Source organism: Rhinolophus sinicus, linkage group LG05 (genome assembly GCF_036562045.2).
Source record: "Rhinolophus sinicus isolate RSC01 linkage group LG05, ASM3656204v1, whole genome shotgun sequence".
Taxonomy (NCBI): Eukaryota; Metazoa; Chordata; class Mammalia; order Chiroptera; family Rhinolophidae; genus Rhinolophus; species Rhinolophus sinicus.
This window is the reverse complement of record NC_133755.1, coordinates 139,546,991-139,574,029: the sequence shown is the minus strand read 5'-3', so window position 1 is coordinate 139,574,029 and position 27,039 is coordinate 139,546,991. Positions and strand designations below refer to the sequence as shown.

The following is a 27,039-nucleotide window of genomic DNA, read 5'->3' as shown; positions in this document are numbered from 1 at the left end:
GAGTAAGGTTAGAGGCAACGTCCTTAACAACTTCCCCAATGGGAAGCAGTTTTGCTTTCCCTCTGTCTCTCTGGGCACTGGATCAACCACTCACTGGGAAAACAAGTGTTGGTGCCAGAGCCTTCTTTGGGTTCCAGGCTGCGTTTTTCAGAGACCAGGTACTTGAATCCTCTTGCTTGCGGCTCAGGGGTCATTCTACCCATATTTTGGGAGTTTAGGGGAGTGTCTTAATGGGATCTGGTGACAGTGATTCACAGGTCCCTGGGGCGGGACGTACCCACCTTGCTGGCTCACGTTTCTTCACCCGGCAGCTGGTTATTCTCAGCCATGGATTACTTTCCCTCTCAATTTATTAGAGCTATTTTGAGAAAGTTGCTGGGCAGGGAGGCTGGTGTGAAAGAGGAAAGTCAGTAAGGGAGTAGGTGGCTACTTTCTACCTCCAGGGGACACGTGCAAGGCTGTGCTCCTCAAGCTTGTCCCCTGCCTCTTGCCTTGGACCCTTCCCTTCTCTTCCCTCTGCTCTGGCAATCCTGTTCCTTTTTAGCTGCTGGGGAGCAATCAGATTAACTAATGGCTGAGGAAATGCATGTACTACTTAAGAAGTAGAAATAAAACACAGTAAACCTCATTGGAGGACTAAAACATCACAGTGCCAGAGACCTTCAGAGCTGGAAGAGACTGCTGACAGCCGAGCCGTACCAGGTCTGCCCAGCACACAACAGAGGAAACTGCCCACTTCCCCTGAGGAACATGCAGGTGGCCATGATTTGTATCACATGACCTGGCTATTGCTGATGCCACGGGCAGATTTACATGTTGGTGCAGCCCTGATAAGCTGGCCTGGTGCTAGAACTTCGTCTGATAGGGATGGCAATGCTCAACTGGACTAACTGCATTTTCTCTCTGGAGTTTCAACCTGAGACCTACAGACAGAGTTAGACAGAGAGTGGGAACAGAATTGGAAAGACAAGCAAGGAAGCCATGGTGGTCAGAGAAGCTGACTGTAGCCGGGCTCAGGGGTAAGGGGATAGGAGAGTGTGGAGCCCTTATTAACCCTCTAGTTCCCACACTGGGTGCCAGTCTCAGGCTGCCCAGCCCAGGTTCTTGGACGTCTGCCTCTTGCATTTCATACAAATTCTCCAAAAGAGCCGCCTTTATGAGACAACCTCGGTGGGTCTCTCTTATTTACCACCCATAGGCGCTAATGAAGAATTCATCTGGCCTGGTTTACAGATGAGGGAATCGAGGCTAGGAGACCCCAGGTTGCTCCCCAGGGTACAGAATCAGCAGCTGGGTCCACCAAGGAATCCTGTTCCTTACCTGAAAAGCTTGCTCTCAGAGAGTGGGGTTTCAGGCATAGGATAGGGGTGAGCGTGAGAATGTGGGGGTGGGGAAAGCAGTGACAGAGGCGGGGAAGGCGGTGGGCAGAGTTGGTCCCCAGTTAGACAAGGAGCAGGAGAGGAGATGGCAAGGTCAGTCGTTCAAACTTTCTGTCACGTTGTTATAATTACAAACCAGTTTGTAGACAGTAAGGCTGAATTCTAAATTGCCCATGCATCCTGCCCTCTCAGTGACTGTTCCTCAGGAGGTTTTTGCTCCTTGCGTCTACCTTGCTCATCTCACCGACCTTCCCTAGGTTGTGCCCACAGAGAAAGTGGTTTAGGAAAAGGGGCAGAATGAGTAGAAATCTCCCCCTACCTGCAAACCTGCTTACCTGTCATGTGTTCTAGAGGCAGCTCCAGGCTGGTTTTGCCTTGATGTCTAGATCTCCATGGAGACTTTGCTGCCTGTACCCTGACACTTAATGGAAAGAGAGCTTACAGAGACCTCTCTTTATTCTAAGAGAAACGCTGACAGGAAAGGTGTTAGCTTGAGTGGCTGCTGACCGCAGGGCCAGACTTTGCACTGGATAGAATAATCCCTAAAACAAGGCTGACAGCTCGACTCTTCTCTCCTCACAGACCCATGAACACGGTCCGGGTTGCCGTGGTGGGGGCAGGCGTGATGGGGCTCTCCACTGCTCTGTGCATTTCCAAGCTGGTCCCACAATGCTCCATCACCGTCATTTCAGACAAGTTCACTCCTGATACCACGAGTGATGTGGCAGCTGGAATCCTTATTCCCCATGCTAACCCAGGTGAGAGGGATTTTTGCTCCTCTGTCAGACATGCTAGATATTAGGGGAAATGATGTTAGTGGAATTCTGTTGACAAAGACAGCTGGATGTGTGCGTAAGTGTATCGTACACTTTCCACATCTTGGTTTATCTGTCAGGAAAGGCTCAGTTATGCTGTAAGACAAGAATAACCTCCAACCGTAGCAGCTTAAAAGCAAAGGTTTATTTCTTGCTCACCGTATATGTTGATTGATCATTAGGGTTTGCTCCTCACCCAGGGACCTAAGCTGATGAAGCAGCTGCTGTTTTGAATGTCCTTAGCACCTGTGCCTGGGGGGAAAGAGCTGGGGGTGGGGTGGGGTGTATCCCCTCTGCAATTAAAAGATCTGGCCTAGTAGTGACTTTTATCACTTGTGATGACAGCTCATTGGCCAGCAGTCCCAATGCGCCCATCCCTCAGAAAGAGGCGAGGAAGTGCAATTCTGTAAGGGTCCCAGAAGGTGGAGGTGAGCCAGACGTAATTGGTGAACAGCACAAATGACTGCCGCAACTGGTAACTGGAAGTCTTTCTGTTTTCACCAGTAATGACAGTCAAGTCAGAAATTACTTGTACGTAATGGGACTAAAATTATCCTCACTTCTAAGCCAGTATAAAATAATCAATCAATTTGTATTCAGGCCTACAGATGCATTGATTTTTTAAAAACATGTCCATGCATCCTTTCCATTCTGTATTTTCCACCTGAAATTGGAGAACAGAAATAGCATTAAATAGAAACCAAAATCACTTTGCAGCTAATGAGGCCTATGTTCACTATTTTCACCTTCCTTTTTCCCCTTTAAGTTTAGTTTTAATTTTCAGTCAAAGTTATACATGCACCTAGTTTAGACAGTCAAAAGGTTTATTACAAAGAGCAGCAATCTGGACTATGAACATTGCCCTGGGCATTTAATCTGGAAACTCATGTTCTTTAGTTCAGGAAACAGTCTTAAATTACTGTTATTGACTCCTCCCTCCTGATCTCTCTCTCTCTCTCTCTCTCTCTCTCTCTCTCTCTCTCTCTCTCTCTCTCTCTCTCTTTCTGGAATTGCTATTATGCCGGGCCTCCTGGACTGGACCTCCAATTCTTTTAGCTTCCCCACTCCCTCCTATTTCTATTTCTTTCTCTTTCTGTTTTACTTTCGGGGAGATTTTATAAATTTTGTCTTTTACCTTACTGGTGACATTTTGTTTTGACTCTAGCATTTTTAATATTGCAAAGCTCTTGCTTTAATCTCTAAATTTTCCTTTGCGAGAACACCCTATTGGTGTTCTAAGGCTGCAATGTCTTTTCTTATCTTTCTGAAGATACTAATTATAACTTCAAAAGTATCTTCTCCTTGCATAGTTTTTGTTGTCTCCAAGTTGTGTAGTTTTGTTGGATGTTCTCATTTTTCATGTTGCAGGTTTTCCTGGGCCATATGGTCAGTTTTACCTGTCTGCCAACAGTTAAGAGCAGGCTGCTAAATAGCTGATAGCAATTTCTGAGCGCCTGCACAGGGCGTGTTGCCTTGAGTCTCACTGGAGTGCGATGTCAGGGCTGTTTAGTTGGAGAACCTCTGATGTCATTATGTATAAGTCCTTTCTTTCAGGGCAAGTCATGCTTGCCAGAGAAGAGGCTTCCAGTCTCTTGGCTGGGAAGGGTGAAGGCCTGGCTGGCGTCATTCTTGAAGGCAGGGGGAGAAGAGGATTGGAGTCTAAGCATCTGGTTTGCATGTGTTTCCTTAACCCTCACCTTCTCACTATGGCATCCCTGCCTTTGCCTGTACATGGTGTTTCCCAGTCCAGACACCCTCCTGTTTCACCGAACAGAGAATAAACCCATCTTTTGCCAGGATGAGGAGGGAAGTACCTTGGCGTTGCAGGTCCAGGAACGTGGCTTAGTCAGAACCCATAATGCTAGTGTACCTCCCGGGAGCTCCCTGGCAACAAGCACAGGAGGCTGGTGTGTTTGCACAGTGCTGATTTTCCCTGGGTGCCTTTCTTGTGTCCCTCTTTTAGGAGCCCCCTTGCTTGCCCCAGGCCCAGGTGAGTGGCCAGAATTAGCCTGATAGTCATGGAACCATCTTCAAAGGAGGCTCATCTGAGAATTCATCCAGGCCAGTGAGGCCCAAGCTCGTACTCTGGTCAGGTGGCTGGGGCCTGGGTCAGGCTCTTTCTCTCTGGTGCTGCTAGATAAAGACTCTGGTCTGCTCTCCGGGTTTCTTTCAGACCAGCCCCAGTGATAACCGTCTTCAGTGCTCAGGAAGGTCAAGGACCATACTGATCTTATACGGCTGTTGTGAGGATGAAATGAGTTGGTATGTGTAAGGTAATCAGCACCGTGCCTGGGTCACAGAAAGTGCTATGTCACCATCTGCTATTGTAATTACCGTCACTCTGGCTACAATTTTCTTTTACCAGCACTTGGACATGAGTTACGTCACCAGGCTGGCTCTACCCACTATTGAACTGGAATGGTCTGTCCTTTTGGGATGACTTCTTCAGTGTGTGACTCTCCATCACTATTTTGTTTTTAAGGTTTGGGGAGGGAACAGGGGGATGCATTTCAATACAGCCCCATACACTGGCCTAGATGATTGGCGTACAATCCATAGAGGTCTAACTTAGTTTTCTTTGCAGCTCATTCTTTCTTTCTTTTTTATTTCTATACCAGTGGCCCCAGTCTGCAATTTTGGAATACAGTGTTGAGTTCACACAGGCACATGTTTAAAGATGGCAGTACAGATCCACTCCTCCAGAGATATTTGTGGCCTCTTTAAGTTTTAAACACTGCTACTGAAATGCCCTCATTGACCTGGGGGCTTTGTTTGGGGAGCAGGATGACTCTAGGGGCCTGTTCACCTCTATTTTGAGCTCCAGGGAGTCTCTCCAAGCAGAGCTGACGCAGCACCTTCTCTGCCTCAGTTCCCTCGTTTCCTCTGTGGCCGCAGATTACTGTTCCCCAGCCCCTGGCCTGACTCTGGACTCTCCCTCATGACCCTTCCACAGGGATCAGATGACCAAATACTTCACTCACAGTTGGATTCATCTGTGCCTACATTGGACACTCTTTTTGGGGGGCCGGAGCCCTGACTCTTATTTCCTCCCTGACAGATCTGGTACCCTTCTAGAAGCTGTGTCCTGGTCCAATATCTTGAGCTCTGGCAGGGATGCCTGGGAAATAGAGAACACTGGTCCACAGGACTCTGACAGAGAGGTGATACCTGGTGTGGTCCCTGTACGTCTCTGCTGACCCTGGAAATGCTCCTCTATGCTGGTCCATGAGTACATGGAATAGAGTGGGGTGGAGGTAATGGCTGGGGCTGCAAGGAGCCCTTCCCCGGGAGCTAACCTGGGCAATGGAGGCCTTGTTTCCTTGTGTCAGGACGGGGAGTTCCACTCCATGTTCTTCCCACTGATGTGCAGTCTGTTCTCTGCACCCCACAGGTCTCCCCTTGTCACCCACCATGTTTTCAGCCCCCAGGAAAGAGTCCCTGAGTTCTTTCTCCTATTGTTTCTACTGAATGGCCAGCTGGATGCCTCAGCCATAAACTAACTTCTGCTCAGTTTGGTTACGGACACTTCACAGACCCCTAGTCCCTGGAATCTACCTGGGGCACCAAACCACCTGCCAGGGGGCTCGCATATCAGATTTTGCTCTGATTTGTTGGTTTCCCCTCTGTTGATTAACCGTGTGTGTCAACATTCAAAACTTTGGTTGCTGATGTATTGTCGGCCACAGGGTGGTCCATTATCTAAATGTTCCTTCTTGCTTCTTTATTTTTCGCCAGTTTTTAGGAAGGAGCTTATCCAGAGCACAGCCATCACTATCATTTTCCTTTCTGTTCCCCTTTGCTTTTCAACATGGCTGCAGATACACCCATTCACAAACAGAAGCAGTGGTTTAGAGAGACGTTTGACCACCTATTTGCAATCGCCAATTCTGCAGAAGCTGGAGAGACGTGTGTTCACCTGGTATCTGGGTAAGAGAGGAAATCTGAAGTTATTTTAGAATTTAGAATGATCCGAACAGACTGTAGAATTCTACACAAACTATTATTATTTACTATGACCAGAGCTATGACCTAGAGGTGAGAGAATTTAGAAGAACATTTTAGGCTCTACTGCAAAAAACTCAAGAAAGACAAGCTATAGTATTGTATTTTTTTTACCAATAAACAACCATTCCAGTTTCTCATCACAAATACTATTTTGAGTTTCCTCAGGGGTTATGTAGTGATTTGCAAATATGGCTAAAAAAATATGTCAGGTAAGCAAGAGCTTGGGTTATGTGGGGATGATATGGACGATGGGAAGCAAACAGGTGTGACGTTGGAATGGGTGCAGGGATCCAAAATATAGGGACATCTTATATATGTCATGTCCTCGGAGAATTAGATGTTCCAAACCAGTAAATTTTATAGATCACTAAAGTTACCTTTTTAAGTGCCACTTGGGAAAAAATTATTTCTGAAATGGTTGGCACACTTCTATTTGATTCTGATTTCTGATTTCAGGAGCATGTGTAATTAAACAAAATAATTTAAAAATAAATCCTATGTAGCATTTCTCACACAAACTAGCATTTAAATTATGACAATATCTTTCTATATCTTCTTAAACAGAGATCACTAGCCAGTCTCACCTTTACTTTCTGCCTTTTACTTTCTGACATAGCTTGTATGTCGTCTGTGTTATCCTGTGTGAGAACAGTCATGCCTACAGCCTTTTGAAGAGCAGAAAGATGTGTGCCTTTTGTTAAATTCTCAAATCCATTGCATCTTTTGTCTGTTTCTAAAAAAAACAAAGCCAATTGTCCTCTCTCCTCTTTTGAGATCAACAGTCTGTTGACATTTTCTGCTGGTGAACATACCTGCGTCAGGCAGGCTTCTATCCTTTTCCTCTTTTTGCCCTCCCTCACCATCACAAACACACAATGACGGTGACATCATTAATTTCCCAAAGTCCCTGTCCAAAGTAGCAACTTTCACTTCTCTACCTTCTGAAGGTGGATTGATGTTACAACTCTCTCCCAAGTCAGCTGATGAGTCACAGAGAAAAACGGTTTTCACTGATATAGGGCCACACTTTTTTTTTGTCCAAACCCAACATGACCCAGTTTAATTCACAAACCTTGGTTCTAAGTAAGTTTTGGAAACAGCTATGTCCAAAATTCGTATATACTTTCAAGAGTAAAACTTGGCCACCGTTGAGGGTATTATAAAAAATGTACTTTAAGCTATATTCTAAGAGAGAGTTATTTATTTCCTCAGATGAATGACTTTTATCCCACTGGCTTCCAAAAAGGATTTGGACCAGCCAAGCAAAGACAAGGGCCAATGTTGTGTGCATATAGCCTTACTCATCTATCTATTCCCTCAAAACAATTTTTCAACATTCACCAGTATCAAGTACTGTCCTAGGTATTAGGGATATATAAATGAGCAATTTGGTACATACCGCTTGGCATATAGTAGATGCTCACTAAATATGTGTTGAGTGAATTTTCAAGAAAGACACACACGGTTCTGCCCTCACGTAGCTTATGGTCTGTAGGGAATATCCTAAATCTAATGCATTAAAAGTGAGACTTGAGTTACCAAGGGAAGACTACAAGGTGCTAAGGAAGCGTGTATCTGGAGAATAAACTAGCTCTGGGAAGTTGTGAGAAGCCACCAGGAAAAAAAGTCATGTTTCAGCAGAAACCATCTAGATGAGTGTAGGTTAGTCTGGTGATGTTGTAGAGGTGAAGGGGGCAGAGGCAGGGTCCGGAACAGAGGAGGAAGCATTCCAGATAGAGGGACCAGCACATGCATAGACCTGAGTCTAGGGTGACTATGGTGTGTTGAAAAATTCTAGGGTTATGGGAAGCCCCTGAGGGATTTTGCACAGTGAAGTACCTGATCATATTTACATTTTAAAAATATACTGTCTGTAGTGTAGAAGACAGATTTGTAGAAAGAGAGAGGGTGGTGAGATAAATTAGGTGTTGATACCATGGATAGAGTGTAGATGGATTTGAGACGTGTTTAAGAGGAGACGTGATGGGCCTGATAGTTGATGACATGTAAGAGAGGAGAGAGAGTCCAGAATGGTTCTTGGGTTTCTGGAGTTGGCAGCTGGGTGAATGGGGGACCGTTTTTTTAATTGGAAAAGCCTGGGGGAAGGGGTATTGGAAGCATGCGGGGTGGCTAATGTAGGAGACAGGGAGCTAGCCATCCAGTGGGGAGCAGGCAACACGGGTCTGCATCTGGTTTTGGAGCTCAGGAGAGAGGAGCGGGCTGGAGATGTAGGCTTCTGAGTGGCCTATATGTGATGGTGAAGATATGGAAGAGGGCAATCTAGCCCAGGGAGAGTGTGAAGAGTGAGGCAGCAAGAGGGCCCAGAATGAAGTCCTGCAGCAGACAACATTTGTACCTTCCGTGGGGACCACTTTACATGAATTACTCAGAGATACACGTTCTGGCACATTAATGACCATCTCATTAGCAGCCGTGTGCAGCTCTCGAATGATTTTCCTTGCTATTTTAGAGCAGCCGTGATTTACAACATGTACGCCTTTTGATAAAAACATCCCAACACTTCTAAATCCAGATGCCTAGCAGCTATTGGTAGCACTATTACAGCCTTCTTGTTAACGACCAATGTCATTCCATTCTCATCCACCCCCAATTGTGACTTAATTACAGGCTCTTTCTCACAATTCAGCTTCTCCTATCAAGTACTAAACGTGATGACCTACAACTTAACTTACAAGTTGCACCCCTGCCTCCTTCACTCCCACCATTACTATTCCAATTTAGATATTTTGTTCAGAATTGAGGCTGGCCTTTAAACTTTTGATGGTTTGCTTATAATTTATGTAAAGCATTCTGCAAAATAGAAAAATCTTCCCTCAAATATGCATGGTCATAAGTAAATAAAGAGAATCTAGGCAAGAGTTTTTTAGATAAAGAGACTTAAATTGAATCTTTAAAAGACACACTATCTTTTAAATGTCTTATTCCCCAATCATGAACATTTTAAATTTAGCTACTGAGTTATCTGAACCCAAGAGAATGGATGAATAGATCCTTTTCTCTGTATGTGTATAGCAAATGTGATTTTTCAATGCTTTAGAGACTGTCACTTGGGGTTCACTAGAAATGTGTTATTTCACAAAATTTCAGGAATTTTTTTCCACTTAATATGTTTGAGTTGGCAGATATTTGAGAGCATTCCTTCTGAGGAAGTGCCATTCTGGGCTGACGTGGTTCTGGGATTTCGAAAGATGACCGAGGCTGAACTGAAGAAATTCCCTCAACATGTGTTTGGTCAAGCTTTTACGACCCTGAAATGTGAAGGTGCTGCCTACCTCCCATGGTTGGAGAAAAGGTTGGTTGAAATGGCTCTTTGATGTTTCCTTCATCTCTCATAGCCATCAATGACTTCATAGCTATTCATAAAATGTATTCTGGAAATTCTCCGTGGCCCCTCAAAGCTCTTGCATTGAGTCTTGTAGCCCACAAATGGCAAAGACTTTGTAAAACACCGTGAAGATAGTGATTGTGTCACAGGAGGGAGTCAGTCACCATGCTGGCAGTAACACGTCCAGCTCCCACCTCCAGTGCACACCTTGACCCACGATCTGGTCCCCCACCCCACCCTGCAGTGAAACCCACTTATTGAAACAATATCTTTGTTTCCTCACCTGTAAAATGGAGAAGTTTGGAAAATACACTTCCAGCTATAAAATCAGATGGTTTACTCTAGTTCTTTAGATGAGGGAATCTTATGCTTATTATAAATTAGCTTTGAATTTTTTTCTCATTAGTGAAAAGAAAGGAACTTCATTATTTTCTTTTGTTATAAATAAGAACTCTAAAATATGAGGACTTATCTAAATTATGCAATTGCTTTCTCACCCAGGTTAGCCCAAAATACCTTGAACTTGCATTTTGGCTTGGTTTTCAGGACTTCTGTTTCCAGTCCATTAGGAAACACATCAAAAGCATCTTTATTTGAGACACATCAATAAATGTCTCTATAGTTTAGTCTAGAAATTGCAAGCATGCTGGGGGTTGTGATACATTGTCCCTTTCAATATTCAAATCTGCCTATTTGGTAGTTGAATAGGAACAGTGTGAATTATTGTGTAAATATTAGAAAAGCGACTTGAGGTAAGCAGTGACAACAGTGGCCCGGTCCCAGATGTAAGATATAGAATAACTGACTCAGATAATTCATTAATCCCACAATTCTTTGTTGAACACCTACATATACCTGGTACTGTATTAGAAGCTGGTCAAAAAGAAGGATAAACATATGATCATTTTTATAAAGGAATTTATATTATATTGGGGTGATAGTGTGTATGTGTGTATATATGTGTGTGCTTATATTTATACATTAATTAACAATTACAGTAACACATATGGTAAGGGTTAAGGACAGATTTATGAGCATTGAATGGGAGCCTAAGTCCATTAGATACATTTCATGAGCATCATGACATATTTTTATAGCTTTGTAAGTGTTCTTCTCGCTTTTACCTCTCAGCAATTTATATGAGTCCTTTTACTTTTGTAAGTTCCAGTTTCATAAAACACACACGTTTGTGCCTTGTTCACTGGCCCATAAACCCTTGTTTGTAGACTAAATTGGTACCTGAATACACCGGTTGATAAATTAACATTTTGAGCCATCACGTGGTGCAGTTGCCCACCAGCCAACATCTGAGTTTTAGCACCACCTTTCCTGAGTGCCAATCTTGTAGTGTTGCGTTTTGGTCGTTGTAGTATAACAATGACTAGAAAAACTTGGAAGTGCTAATGCGAGGGATGCAAAGTAGAAGCATCATATCTTTATCTTGATTAAATGCAGATAGCGGAAATTATTAAGCATGCCCAAAGTGGCAGAACTTGACTGTCAATGTGGTACATAATATTTTTAATGGTAAAATAACAAAAATGGAAGAACATGTACAAAGCGTTAGGAATAAAAGGTGAGGTGTCATTAGAGAATTTTATAATTTGGGGTATTTTTAGTCCTCTTGGGCTGAAGTTTCATTATTACCTCCAAAGCTATCGTTTGGCTTCCTCATGTTGGATTTCGTCTCAATGTCCTAGAAGGTCTGTAGAAAACCTGGCTGGAGCCCCATGGTCTCTGGCAGATTGGGACGAGGTGGGTGAGGGGAAACCTCACAGAGTGTTTGTTCCCATCACAGAGACTGTCAAGGGCTGGCGAGAGGCTTCTATGTGTGGGGTCAGCCAGGAGGTGATCAGAGATGGTCACGGATGCAGAGCCGAGGGAAGTGGACGAACTCTTGTAAACACTTTATCCACATTCCTTATATTTTGCTTTATCGGCTTCTCTCTCTTTATACATATTTTTTTCACCCGGAAGCATTTAAGGTTAAGTTGCAGACATGATGTCCCATTATTCCTAAATATCGCCATGTGTATTTTCTAGGAACAAGGATTTTCTCTTACATAAACACAGTACTATGATTTAAAAAAACATCAACACAAAACCCAGGTATTTATAATGTGACTATACTATTATCTATGGACCTTACTCATATTTTGCCAATTGTCCCATAAGGAACTTTATACAATAAATATATATATTTCTGCTCCATGATCCAATCCATGAAAACACATCACACATTGCATTTAGTTGTCATGTCTCTGTAGGCTCTGGCCTATCTTTGTCTTTTATGAACTTTACAACTCTGAATAGTACAGACCAGTTGTTCTGTAGAATGTCCCTCAGTGGGATTTCTCTGATGTTTTGTCACGATTAGATTGAAGTTATTGCATTTTTGATGGGACACCATAGAGGTAGGTGTTGAATCCTTGTTGCATCGTATTAGGAGGCGCATGGTGTCAATTTGTCCTCTTCTAGGGACTTCACCTTTGATCACCTGGTCTGCCACCTATCTCCACTGTGAAGTTGCTGCTTTTCCTCTTTGCAAATGATTTGTCAGGATATATTAATACCTTGAGGCTATGTAAATATCCTGTTTTTTTTCACACATTTACCGACTAGTTTTAGCACCTATTGATAATTATTGCCTGAATCATTGCTATGTTTGCCAAGTGATAATTTTCTAATTTCTCCTACATTAATTTGCTTTCTACTATAAGGAAGAGTCTTTTCTTTTCCTGTATTTATTTATTCAAGTATTTATTTGTATCAGTATGGACTCATGGGTTTCTATTTTATTCAATATACTTCAGTCTTTTACTCTCTTTATTTACTTTGATGTTCAAATTGTCCAAGATTTGGCCAGTGGAAACCCCTTCAAGACATGTCTGCCTCTTTTCTGTCTTTCTTTTTTTTTCTTCCCCCCAGTACTGTCTTACTTTTGGGAACAAGATACCATATACCTCAGTTTGGGAAGAAAAACATTTTCTTTTTATAAATATTTTCCTTCATCGTTTCTTTAATGGAAACCTGCAGCAATGCCATTATTTAAAATTATGGACTCAGTGCAGAAATAAACTGCCTTTACTCTTTCTTCCTTCCCTTTCCCTCTGTCCCCTGAAGTTTCCCTCTATCTCACTTTAGGGTAGAGCGAGAGGACACACCCAACACCAGACCCTCCTCTACCTTGTCTGGCCTGGGACAAGAATGAAAACAGTAGCCCACATGCAGATGAATAAATATTTAAAAGTTCTTGGTCAAGCTGACAAACCTTTTAATATGATGTAATTTATCCTTTTACCTTAGCAAATATGCCTTATGACCACCCGAAGGCCAAGTTTACATTTAGAATTCTTGGATTCCCAGGAGGGCTGCACCTTAACATGGCAGCCTTATGTGCTAGGAGGCACCCGAGCCCGTATACCCAAGCTCCATCCATACCCTCCCCCAGAAAAATAGCTCTCCCTTGGCCACCCTTTAGGCTCAGGGGCGCACAGAGTGGCATGGTCTGCCCCTCAGAAGACAATGCAGGCCCTGGAAGTGGGGTGGGAATATGGGGATCCTGGGAATCCCCATGGGGATCCAGCTCATGGACTGGAAGTGAAGGGAAAGGTCTCTGAATTAGCGCATCTCTCGGGCCCACATACTTCTCACTCACAGCTGGAGAAGGGCCAGAACGGGGTCCTCTAGGTGGCCCAGTGGAAGGAAGGTACAGCTCAAATTAGTCAGGGTAAGTTCTGAGTCCTAGGGATAGTAATCAGGGGGTGAGGGTGTGAAGAGTTTCTCCCAATCTTTCACCAAATCATTGGCTATTAAGTTGAGACAGAAAACTTACACAGAATTCTCCCTGGGAGAGAGGGCACATTGCTCTCAGTTTGTTTTAAGGGATGAACAGTAGATAAATCCTTGGAAGATGGGAGTTTTGTTGGGGCAGAGAGGGAGCATGAAGGCCCAGGACCCCTGAAGAGGTGGCAGAAGGGGTGTGTCATGTGGGAGAAGGCAGAGGCAGGGAAGTCAGCGTGAGTCACCCCCACTGTATGTGTCCCTTCTCTTGAGGAGTCCTTGGAAGTCTTCCAGTTTGCCTGGGGCTGCCCTGGGCAGTGACAAGCTTCCCATGGGTGGAGGTGGGTGGGGTTGTCTCCACACTGGACTGTGAGCGAGGGCCAGTCCCCAGCATGGCCACAGTTCCAGCTGTTCTCCCCCTCTGGCTGAGAATGAATGTTTAGGCTCTGGGCCACCCTCAATCATCTTCACACGGAAACAATTACAGCTGACCCATGAACAACACAGATTTGAAGAGTGTGGGGCCACTTATATGCAGATTTATTTTTCAGTAAATATACTCGTATGGTTGGTCCTATATCCTCAGGTTTCGCATCTGTGGATTCAGCCAACCCAGATGCGGAGGGCTGACTGTATGCAGTGTTCTACGACATTTTATATAAGGGACTTGGAGCACCTGTGGATTTTGGTATCTGCTGGGGGTCCTGGAACCAATTCCCCACGTATACCAAGGGACTGTATTTAAGTTTTAGGGAAGTCAACAGTTATGTGGGGATTTACGACTGCGTAGGACTCGACGCCCTGAATCCCCACCTTGTTAAAGGGTCAACTGAATTATCAGGATGATTTGTTCTGCCTGCTTCTAAAGTATCACCTTCTAGAAAACAGGCACCTTATTCCCATAATAGCCTTATTTTCAGGCCTAATCTCTAACTTGGGATAAAGGTCTGGGAAAGATCCTGCTACCCTCTTATTAGTTGGAAACCTGTTGTCAGCATTTTACTTTACTTGAAATAACTCCGAGTGAGTGGTACTTTATGCCAGTGGGAGCCACCTTCTGACTGCCACACCATCAGGCATGATGACCAGCGAGCTGGGGTTTGTGCCTGGAAGCACACTGCTTCCTGTCTGTTTTCAGGTGACAGAGTGAGGGAGAAGAGACCTGAGGGGGGCTGTTCTTGACTCCATAGAGTCCTGGGGGGGCCTTTTCAGTCCATTTGTTTGATGTACATGTCCACCATGACAGTGGGCGGGGACACGAGTGCCTCAGATAGAGAGTACACCCCTGACAGTCTGCTGAAGGGAAGCCACCCCACCCCTTTCCAGCACCCCCTAGGATCCCTGATATCTCATGCTTCCTCCTGCCGCTCAATGTGGGGCCTGCACAAATAGTGCGCAGAGGCCTCCACTCTGAGGTATTAGCTGTCTGCCTTCCCTCAGTGCCTGGCATCTGGCCAGGAGAGAGAGGGTCACACGTCCTCTTTCCTCTTGAGGGAGGTTCCGTAGGGCAAGGACTCCTATAAGACCAAGGCAAGCGTTTCAGGGCAAGGATTTCAGGCCAGAAGGGAGGCAGGGCCACCTCGTGGTGGGGTGTGGGAAGGCCCCAAAACTCACTCTGTGGGCTGCCACCCACTCTCCTGCACCAGAAGCTACACGGGCACTGCTTGTTCCTCACACCCAGGGTCTGTTTTGTTGCCGCCTACACCCCTTCTACCCAATGTGAATGCCAGCACCTAGTCCACCCTTCAAAGCAATTTTAGAACTCTTTCTGGAATGGCCATCAGAGATGTTGTTATATTACCCTTGATGTCCTGAATGTCATCAAAATGTCTTCCTTTCAATATTTCCTTTATCTTTGGATAAAGAAAGAAGTCATTGGGGGCCAGATCAGGTGAGTAGAGAGGGTGTTCCAATACAGTTATTTGTTTACTGGCTAAAACCTCCCTTACAGACAGTGCCGTGTGAACTGGTGCATTGTCGTGATGCAAGAGCCATGAATCGTTGGTGAAAATTTCGGGTCATTTTGTCTAACTTTTTCACTCAGCCTTTTCAGCACTTCCAAATAGTAAACTTGGTTAATTGTTTGTCCAGTTGGTACAAATTCATAATGAATAATCCCTCTGATATCAAAAAAAAGGTTAGCAGCATTGTTGCAACAAGTTCGCAAATTTAATTGTCGGGCCTCATAAAATGCAAGAAATTCCATGTATCATTCACCCAGATTCCTCAAATCTCTTTTATTAAAGATTATTATTAAAAATATAGCTAACATACAATATTATATTAATGTCAGGTGTACACCATAGTTATTCAATATTTATAAACCTAAATAAATGATCACCACGATAATTCCAGCAACCATTTGACACCGTACCACACTATCGCAATGTTATTGACTATTACCTATGCTGTACATTACATCCCCATGACTTATTTGTTTTATACCTGGAAATTTGGACCTCTTATTCCCATTCCCCTTTCCCCCTTTTAAAATTTTTCAATTACAATTGACATTCAATATTAGTTTATATTAATTTCAAGTGTACAGCATAGTGGTTAGACATTTATAAAATTTAAGAAGTGATCCCCCTGACTAGTCTAGTACCCACCTAGCACTATACATAGTTATTACCATATCATTGACTATATTCCCTATGCTTTACTTTATATCCTTATGACTTTTGTAACTACCAATTTGTATTTCTTAATCCCCTCACCTTTTTCACCCTGTCCCTCAACCCCCTCCCATCTATCACCCCAACAAGTGTAATACCCCTTGACACCACACATAGTTATTACAATATTGTTGTCTATATTCCTTATGCTATACTCTACAACCCTATAACTATTTTTTAACAACCAATTTGTTGTTAAATTTAGTGCAAAAGTAGTTGCGGTTTTTGCAATTATTTTTAACTTTTTCAACTGCAATTACTTTTGCACCAACCTAATACTTCTTAATCCCTTCCCCTTTTCACCCACAGCTCCAACTCCCCTCCCATCTAGCAACCTTCAAAATGTTGTCTATATCTATGAGTTTGTTTCTGTTCTTTTTTGTGTATTCTGTTCTTTAGATTTGACATACAAGCGAAATCACATTGCAGCTGTCTTTCTGTCTGCCACTCCACTCAGCACAGTACCTTCCAGGTCCATCCATGCTGTCATAGATGGCAAGAACCCATTCCCTTCCCTGGCCGAGCAATTTTCCATTGTATATATGTACGACCTCCTCTTCCATTGATGGACACCCAGGCTGCCTCCACATCTTGGCCATTGTAAAATGCTGAAATGAACATATGGATGCATAGGTCCTCTCGAAGTAGCATTTTGGGTTTCCTTAGATAAATACCCACAAGTGAGGTTACTGGGTCCATCTTTGTCTCTTGTTATAGTCTTTGTTTTAAAGTGTATTTTGTCTGGTATAAGTATTGTTACCCAAGCTTTTTGTTTGTCTGTTTTTAAATTTTCATTTTCATGAAATAACTTTTTCCATTCCTTTACTTTCCATCTGTGTGTGTCTTTCAATCTGCAGTGAGTCTCTTGATTGCTATTGGTATGCCAGTAGGTGGGATTGACCCTCAGACTGATGGGCTGTGGGTTTGGCCATGTCCACAGCTTACAGGCTGCTGTGGGGGAGCTTACTCCACTTAATGGGATTTGCCCCACCAGGCTCTGGTGCCTGTTGAGACTGCCCTTTGTGTGTGCTGCTTGCAGTGCTAATTGGGTGCTGCTGTGTTGTGGTCTGAAGCCAATCTCCAAGTATGGTGGTTCTGGTGCCTATTGGGAGGGCTCTGGTGCAGGCCCAGGTCATCCACTGTCTGAGACTGGCCAGGAACTACCTGGTAAGAGCTATAAAGCTATCCGCAGTTATTTGCTGCCTGTGCTAAGATTGGAAGCACGGAAGATACCTCGCAAACCAAGGTCAGTTACCATGAGTATCAGGCCTGGGGTAGCTCCACAAAAAGCCAGGACACCTGGAGGCCAGCTGCCACCTACTGGCTACCTCAAGTTTCAGCCCCTGATAAAGGCTCGTGCTGTATTCAAGTTGGGTGAGGTAGGGTCTCAGGGAGTTACTAGAGTGGAAAGAGTTTTGGTTACCAGGTTAATGTAGACTCTGGTTTGGTGCCAGTGCTGAGCCTGGAGAGATTCAGCAAGTCTCAGAGCACACTGAGGTCAGTTGCCACTCACCTGGGGCCCGTTGACTCCGATAGTTTTCCAATAAAGAGTGCAATGTGGGCGGGGTTGGCTGCATGAGAAAGTGTATCCAGCATTGGGGGAGTTGGATAGGGCAGGTTCCCAGTGAGTCAGGAGGATGGAGCTGCAGAGCTCACCAGGCCAATCAGATTCAGATTTCGCCTGTGGGGAAGGGCTCAACACAGCAAAGATGGCACCTGCCTGCCAGCTGCACGAGAGAAGGAACCCACACAGGGAAAATGGTGACTGTCCTCCAGCCCTGCCCTGTAGCCACACACCTCAGTCTGGCCCCCACACACCTCTGAGGCCCCCTGAGCCACCATCCCTCTGCTGGAGCCCAAGGTGAGTGCCTGCGAGTGAGAGAGTCTGTGCGCGGGCTGTTTAAGAGGACATCTGGGTTTCCTGTAGCCTTCCATCCCTCCCAGATGGTCTGAATCCCCAGTTTTTCACAGCCAGATATTGTGGGGGCTCCTCTTTCTTTCACCAGTACTCTGGGGAGGCCGGTGTGGGGCTGGGGCCTCTTGCTGCTCTGGGGGGAACCAATGCGGCTGAGATATCCCTTCGCAGTTCTCAACTGCGGCACGGAGGTTTGGGGTTCACCAGTTCCATGTCTCCACCCCTCCCACCAGTCTTGACGTGGCTTCTTTTTTATATTATAAAACTTTAGCTGGTTCTCCAGGTTGATTGTTCTAAAATTTAGTTGTAATTTTAATGTGTTTACGAAAGGAAGCAGGCAGAGTGTTTATCTACTCCGCCATCTTGGACCTCTCTCCCCAAATCTTAAACTTACCATATTTGCTTTATCCTTTTCCCTCTAAATATACCTCTTTTTTCTGAACCATTTAACTGCAGATATGATGCCACTCTACCCCAAATACTGAATATGGATTTCTTAAACCCAACACATTCCCTTATATAATCAAGGTCAAGTAATCAGGATGAGGGCATTAAATGAACATAGGTACACTTCTGAAATCTACAGACCTTATTCAGATTTTGCCAATTTTCCTGATAACATGCTTTACAACCAAAGAAAATCCAGGATCAAGAGTTGCAATACACATATGTATAATATGTACTGTGTTTTCCTGTGTATAATGTGAACTTTTTTTGTCCAAATTTGTGAGGGAAAAATAAGGATGTGTATTACACGTGGGTAGTGCTAGTCCTGTTTCCCTGAAAGTCTGGGCCAAAAACGTGGGTGCGCATTACACACAGCAAAAATATGATATATTCATTAGGAGCAAGTTACTAGATTTTGCCCATATTCAGAGGGGAATTAGGCTTCAGTGTTGAAGGTCAAAGATTTTGTGGATATATTTTTAAAACACCACCATTCAACCTCTGAGTACAAATCGTTTACATTCCTATCACATGCAAAATGGTATTTATATGTTTAAAATTTTAACTGCCATAAGCTATTTTAGGTAAAGTCACATTAAGTGTCACTATGAAGACACTTTTTTTCTGTGACTCTATATGTGTAGTGCTATTTGCCAACTGAGATTTTAAATTAGTTTTCTTTTTTTCAGACAAATAGACTGAAAATAGTTATTTTCTGATCACTGTTAATAAGGTATCATGTTTCAGGCTTGAAGCAAGGACTAAGTTATTTAATTGGCTACATTTAATAATACATTGATACATAATACCTCAAAGAGCCACCTTTCCTCTCTAGGTCCTTGACCACCATCCTCCCCCAGCTGTCCTTCCATCTTTCCACATCTTTAGCAATGGCTTTCTAGCTCTTCATTGTTTATCTCCTCTCCAAGCTGTCCTTACATAGTGACTCAAAACTCAGGGCTGTTTCCCTCATTCCAACAAACTTGAAGCTATAGATCCTGTGTCAGCACTCACAGGTTCTTTCTGGGTGGGGTTCTATGCAGAGGAAATGTCCTCTGACACCTGGGCTCCTCCACAGCCCTACTCAAGCCCGAGTCTCACCAGTTCTCTTAGAATCGGTCCTCCAGGCTCTGGCCCTCGCCCTCTAATGGAGAAAGTTCTAACCAGTGTGAGGAGCCAGCTGGGGAACAGACACAGCGCCATCCCCTCCTCCCTCCACCCTCCTTGGCCTAGACACAGATTTTCCAAAAGCAATCTGGTCTGCAGAGAAACATCTGGGCCTTCACAGAGATAATCACATCCCTTCTCACCGCAAAGCCCTCTTGAATCCTTAGAAGAGAGTTTATGTTATATCTGCCTAACTTAGAGAACTATTTGGATGATCTTCCCAGAATAAAGGTACAAGCTGTTAAAAGGTTAATAAAGGAGGGCTAAAATGTCTACTTTTGGCAAGACAGAAAGTGCTTAGAAATTTTACATGACAAAAAAGAATTTTTTTCTCTGTTTCTACTCATTAGGTTCCCAAAAGGGTTATGGTCTAAGTTTCAGCCAGCAAATTCCAGGTGTACGTAGGTTCCAGGGTGATATTTTGGTTCTGCTGCACCCCCCCCCATTCTATCCCTGCTGGGCTGCACCCCTTTCCTGCCCTGACCTCTCACTCCAAGGTCTGTGCCTCTTTCCTGCAGCCCCCGCTGCCCAGTGAGGCTGTCATGAGGCCCCATCCTCCGTACCAGAGCTCACCAGGGCCCTGCCTTACCCCTGCACTTCTTCCACTGCAGGTCTCCACGTCAGAATCCCCACCTCCCCATTTAACACTGCCCTGGAGTCCTCTCTTAAAGCTTGGGCAGGGGATGGGAGGTGGGGTGCAGGAATTTCCTCTAGTTCCAAGAGAAGGCAGGGGAAGAGGGGACTCCCCTTTGCTCCTGGGAAGTGGTGTGTATGTAAAGAAGTGCTTAATGGAACTCCTGGTGAGTTAAAGGAAGGGCCCTGAAAAAAACCATCCCCCATGTTTATGGGTCAGGCTGATGTGGTCCAGCAGAGAGTTGGCTTTTAGGCTTGGTGAAAATGGACACTCTTGGGTTTTAGGATAATGACCAGAGGACATTGGGCTGGGGTTATGAGCACAGCTTCTTGAGTCCTCCCGTCCCCCATTTCCTCATGGGTAGTTGGGGCATGGTATTCTCCCTGTCCAGGATGAGGTCTTGCTCAGTTGCAGGAATTCCTAAGGGCAAAGTCACTAAGCTTCTCATACCCCTGACCATGTCACTCAAAACCTCCAGAATAACTACTTTGTATGGTCATAAAAGCAGCCTTGTAGGTTGTTGCCTGGTCATCTAATTGAACATCCAGCTTCTAGGTACAGTTTCCTCCAACACTTTGGTGCCATCCTGATGCATGGCCCATGGGATATACAATAATGACTGGGCATCACCTTGTGGTCACATTACAATAGCACGCGGATGACTGGTCCCAGGGCACATTCAGTAAGTTTCCTCCTGGAGTATGAGGCGTGGGAAAGACCCAGCACAGCAGTCCTGGTGGGGCCTTCCAACAATCCATCTGCTATGATAATCTAAGAAGTTTCCAGGTAAAGCGTGGACTTTCATCACTAGCTCAACCAGCAGGGTACCCTTAAAATGGAAAAGGACATTTACGTTTATTGAATTCTTACATAATCATCATAAAAACGCTGGGCGCTCAGCATTCTTATCCTTAGGTTATAGTTGAGGAAACAAGTTTAGTGAGTTTAAGAAATTTGCTCCAATTCCAAGGATGGTAAATTCCCTTATTTTTCTGAATTAGGAGAAGAATTCTAAGTTCTAATTAGGATGGTAGGAACACAGAACATAATGTTTAAATATTAACACATGGAATCCACAATGTATTATAAAAGCAAAATCAAGATAATGTTCAAATAATGGCCAATTTCAAATGTTTTTTAAAAATTCAAATGTCAGTCTTAGAGGTCATAAAATAAATTGAATGTAAGTGATGTATGGCTTACAATGGCTTTCTAGCTCTTGTGGTGGGCATACTCACATATATGAAACAGCAGGTCTTGCAGTTTACAGTCGCATAACAAACCCCTAACCCCTTTTTTTTCTTATGAAAAACCTCATTGAGCAACTGTACAACGTGTGATGCCCTATAGCAAAGTTTTTGTTGATGTTGTCTCATTTCATTTTCACAGTGAGCCTCTAACGTCAGTATTTTTATGTCCAAATTATGGACGGAGGATTAGTTTAGAGGAGCTGAGTACATTGACCAAGGTGACACGACTGGTAAAGGGCAGAGCCCGCCTCAACTCTTTTTGAAAGTTTTTATTCCCATTCGCAACTTGACAAATGAATGCACTGCAATATGTTGGTCACTACTGCCACAAAATTCCAATTTACTCTTCTTTCTATGAGTGTCCAAACAAGCAAACAACACACACTTTACAGTTATTTCTCTTCTACTAACTTCTATGAACTATTTTACTTCGAAAGCAAACAAGGCAGGAACTCCAGTCTCATTCGCTATCGTTGAATGACCTTTAGCTGCATCAAAAGTAGTCCACTGGCTTTATTGGTTCTCCGTGTGGGTGTTGGCTAGATTCTTTTCTTTGGTTTCCTTGTTTCAGGTAAACCACATACTGTCTTTTGTGATTTTTCAGAATAACAAGCAATGTTAGATAGAGTAAAGGCATCTGCGCTCAGAACTTCTGCTATTTGGAGCACTGCTGCTGGAAGCACCAGCTAGTGTTTAATAGTACGTGCACTACCTACTTGTGTGAACTTAGAGCGAAAGGTAGGCTTTGGGCTTTTGAAGCCTAGCACTGGTTGGCACAGGACAGGCTCCCAGCAAATGTGTGTTGAATAACAAATGCATCTAGTCCAGAGGTATCAAACTGTTCTTGTTTTTTGGAGATACTTCAGAGGCAGAGTGCTGGGGTTGGTGGGGGTGCAGAGACTAAGAAGATGGAGACCTGCTCAGCTCCCCTCACCAGCTTACCCGTCAGCCAGATGAGGGAGAAGTTGGAAAGCCACTGATACAATCCAATGCTGTCATTTTACAGACTAGGAAACTGAGCTGTGGGGTCAGGGTCTGTGATGCCGTAGAGGAGCAAAGGATTGCTTCCATTCTCATCAGCTTGCAGCATTTGCTAGAAATGGGAACCAGAAGACAGCTGACTTTCCGCTGATCCTCATGCAATTTTCAACTAAACTCTAACCAGGGAGCAGGAGGGGAAAATTTGAATCACTTTGAAGAATTCCTCCTTGCTAAGTTAAAATCAACATCAAACCATGCCGTCACTTATTCTCAGACACGTCTTATTTATGCTCTGGAAGTTTCTGCCTTTTCTTATGCTTTCTTTCAGCATTAAACCTCTCTTTATTTTTCCTTAAAGGCAGATGGTGCTCAGAACTGCTGGCATGACTGCTTCCTCTCTCTCTCTCTCTCGGGCAGATAGTGTATAAGCACATTTCTGGTATCAGCCCTTCTCAGATTCTCCTTGGAACAGGCTTGAATTGCAGCAGTTAGAGAGAGAGGATGCTCGTGTGGTGCCATTCTGTGTTTGTCAGGGTTCTCCAGAGAAACAAAACCAATAGGATGTGTATATATCAATATCTCTGTATCTCTATCTCTCTCTATGTATATCTATATATAGAGTATATACTATATATAGACGTATATGAGTAGATATGGTATATAATAAATATATGATATATTTATTATATATGAATATGGATGTAATAAATATGATATATGCTAATATATACACTAATATGTATATTTTAAAATAAGGAATTCACATGATTATGGGTCCTGACAAGTCCCAAGATCTGCAGGGTGAATTAGCAAGGTGGAGACCCGGCAGAGCCAACGGCAGGCTCGTGACCCAGGAAGAACCAGTGTTTCAGTTTGAGTCTAAAGGCAGGAAAAAGTCAGTGTCCTAGTTCAAAGGCAGTCTAGCAGCAGGAGAGTCAATCTTTTTGCTCTATTCAGGCCTTCAGCTATTGGATGCGGCCCACCCACATTTGGGAGAGCGATCTGCTTTACTCAGTCTACCAATTTAAATGCTAATCTCATCCAAACACCCTCACAGAAATAGAATAATATTTGGCCCAAATATCTGGGCACCATGTGGTCCAGTCCAGTCAACACATAAAATTAGCCATCGCACATCCAAACCAGTATTTCATGTTGTCTTCAGTATTGGCTAGGGTTTCCAGGCGGGAATTCCCACCTGTTCTCAGGAATTTTTTCGCTTTCCTGTTCCTGAATCCCAAGAAAAGTTGGTCGGGAAATCGGCTCCTTGAACCCAGGTGGTTGGTAGTATCGGCCGTCACTTTGTGGAAACAATTCATTGTGGAGAACAGAAAACAGTTTTTATCTCGGGATTTGGGAATGGGAAAGTGAAAAAAATTCCTGAGAATGGGTGGGAATTCCCGCCTGGAAATCCTAGTATTAGCCAACACAATGTCAAGTGCACTAGGTATTGGGCAATGAGCTGGGTCATAGAGGTAGTAAGAAGGATAAGACAAAATCTCCCTTGAGAAATTTATGATTTCTTGTTATTAGTCCCCTAGAATGTATTGTGCTTCATATCTTTTGAAGTATATCATGCCCATTATTTTTTTGGAACTTCACAGCCATCCTCTGAGGCAGGCAAGGGAGGTGTCCTCCTCGTGACACCGACGGGGAAACAGGGTCAGAGAAGTGAGGTGAGTTGGCCAATACCTCAAAGCTAACATGAGGCAGAACTGGGACTTCGACCCGTGCTTTCTGATTCTACATTACCTCTCATTTGGGACTGACTTCATTCTGCCAAGTATTTACACTCCCATCTCCCAGATCCTCTGTCAGCCCTAGACGAAGGGCGCCGTGCTTCACACATTTTTGGTCTCTCTTAGCAGTGCCTTGCACCCAGCCATTCGACCTGCACCTGCTGAACAGAGCCGCTGATAGTCTCGTTCTCATAGCACACCTCCTATATTCTCCAAATGACCTATGAGTAAGATTATAGGGCCTGGGAGTAATTGTTTAATGGGTACAGAGGTTCGGTTTTGCCAGATGTAAAAAGTCTGGAGATGGATGGTGGTGTTGCCTGCACAGCAATATGAATGAATTAAATGTAACGGCATTGAACTGCATGCTTTAAAACGGTACATTTTATGTTATGTGTATTTTACTACAATTAGAAAGAAAGATTACAGGACCTGGATAAGCCATCTCTTTTCATTATTGATATACTTTGTCCAAAAAATCCTTACCAATCACAACTGTCATTTAGTCCATCAGCTGCAAATATTTTGTGTCACTCTCATGCTAACTTCCCGTGATAGACAGAAGGGGGAGAAGCACGTGACCCCTGTCCCAACCATCTAGTTGGGAGACCAGACTAATACAAAGGAACATACTAGAGCTAACAAAATGAGGCAAAATTCCAAGGCAGTACATTTATGTGTTAAACAAATGGTGTAAACAAGAAGTGCTTGGAAATTTAAAATACCAGATTAACTTGGTGTTTATTTGGCATCTAAATGACATAGGAACTCTACTAATCATAAAAAGGACAAGGTATATAATTTCCCTTGTTCTGAATTTTTGAAATAGGTTTTTATTTAGGTTCAACTTTAGGAGTCCCCAGTTTCCAAGGATGTGAAGCAGTTGATGGCTAGAATTGGACATGCTTAGGTCCTGGAAGCTCTTAAAGTGTTTGTTTTCATGTTCCTGTCCATCACTTCTTATAAGGGGTTGAACAGGAAGTGGCTAAGGCTCAACTCCCGGTCTCTCATTCTCCTCAGAGTGAAAGAAAGTGGGGGCGTATTACTCACCCGGCGAATAGAAGACCTGTGGGAGCTTCACTCATCGTTCGACATCGTGGTCAACTGTTCAGGCCTTGGAAGCAGGCAACTTGTGGGAGACTTGAAGATTTTCCCCGTGAGGGGCCAACTGCTCAAAGTCCAGGCTCCCTGGGTGAAGCATTTTATCCGAGACGGGAGTGGACTGACATATGTTTACCCTGGTGTATCCAATGTAACCCTGGGTGGAAGTAGGCAAAAAGGAGACTGGAATCTGGTCCCAGATGCAGAAATTAGCAGAGATATTCTTTCCCGATGCTGTGCTCTAGAGCCTTCCCTCTATGGAGCTTGCGACATAAAGGAGATAGTGGGCTTGAGGCCCGTTAGGGCAGGCATTCGGCTGCAAAAGGAGATCCTAGCCCAGGATGGCCGGAGACTGACTGTGGTCCACCACTACGGCCACGGGAGTGGGGGCTTCTCTATGCACTGGGGTACTGCTCTTGAGGCCGCCAGGCTGTTGAGCGAGTGTGTCCAAGACCTGAGGACCCCTATTCCCACGTCAAAGCTATAAGTGACATGACATGACATGACATGACATGACATGACATGACATGACAGCAAATGGCCCTGGAGACTATTGATCGAACTATGATTTCTTTTCAAAATTAGAAATGATCCAAAATGTATTAGTAGACTTAGAACTAGTACTAATCTAATCTAGTACTAACCGGATACTAGGCTTAAGTCTGGTACTAATGACATGGGGCACAAAGCTCTATTGTGGTTAAAAATAAAGATCTCGTTAAGAGAAAAGATTTCTTTTAGATCTGGTATCCAAGGATCTATGCTAATTTACATGGATACTGAAAGCTGTAGGGATTTTGACATTTTGGGCTCATAAATCCACAGGAGGAGGTAATGTATGGAAATCACTGAACTCACTGTCAGTGGCAGAGCTGCCCATGATGCTCGAAGGTTGTGGTCAAGTGAACATTATAATACCTCTGAATAAAATTACGCAGTGATCACACAACACAGGCTTATTCCGTTTAATGGATGATAAAGCATGATTCCTGCTAGGAGAATTCCTGGTAGAAGACTGGGATGAACTTGCCCATTGGATGTGGTATCAACTCAATAGCTGTCTGGAGTCAATCCCCCAAGGGTTGTTCTTTCCATTGCCACAGGTGATTGAGCGCTGGCTTGTGGTACGGCTGACCTTGCCTAAGCGTTTTTGAAGACTGAATAGCGTGTGCAGCCAAAAAGCTAATTTGCTAATTAAGATGGAACAGTCATTCTGAATGAAATACAACCAGAGTTTTATGCAAGTTGTAAAAAAGTACTGGGGAGAAGGGGAATGTGTCTCCTGGTAAAATGAGTTTGGGAATTGCTGAGTTAACTAAATCTAACCTGGTTTCTTGACTTGGGCCTACTCAGAGCCTTGATCCATTCACGTGTCCTGTAAATCCTCTGGGGGGTTTTAGCTTGAGTGCATGGTAAAGGAGGTGCTATTCATTGAGAGGAGGAAGCTCGGGAGAAATAGAAGTCATTTTAATTTTAATTTTTGAGGGAGATGGCTTATGTTTAGTGTTAAGTTCTATTTTGGGTATCCTGGGGGAGATGTGGGATTGGCAATGAGAATGTGGAAAAGAGAAAGCCCCCAGCACAACTTTATTTTTACTGTTTCATTCATTTTGAGCTTTTGAATATGATTTTGTTTGAAGAGAAAATTCTGCTGGGAGGGTGGGGAGAGAGAGAGAGAACATTCAAGTGTGGGTTCTTCTCTATAGATTTCCACCAGGGGGTGGTATTGTATCGAATTCAGATAAATTGGTGAGTTCGAAAATTTAGAAATGACTAGAAATAAAAACTGGATACCAAGTGTA

At 43.8% G+C, this 27,039-nt stretch overlaps 1 protein-coding gene across 1 annotated transcript; it reads left to right on the top strand.

Annotated features, from left to right (window-relative positions):
• On the top strand, positions 1–27,039 carry DDO (D-aspartate oxidase). The gene is made up of 5 exons (XM_019734929.2): positions 1–158; positions 1,962–2,137; positions 6,013–6,121; positions 9,336–9,512; positions 25,157–27,039. Exons 2-5 carry the CDS (start codon positions 1,966–1,968, stop codon positions 25,722–25,724), a joined length of 1,026 nt encoding a protein of 341 aa, XP_019590488.2. The 5' UTR covers positions 1–158; positions 1,962–1,965; the 3' UTR covers positions 25,725–27,039.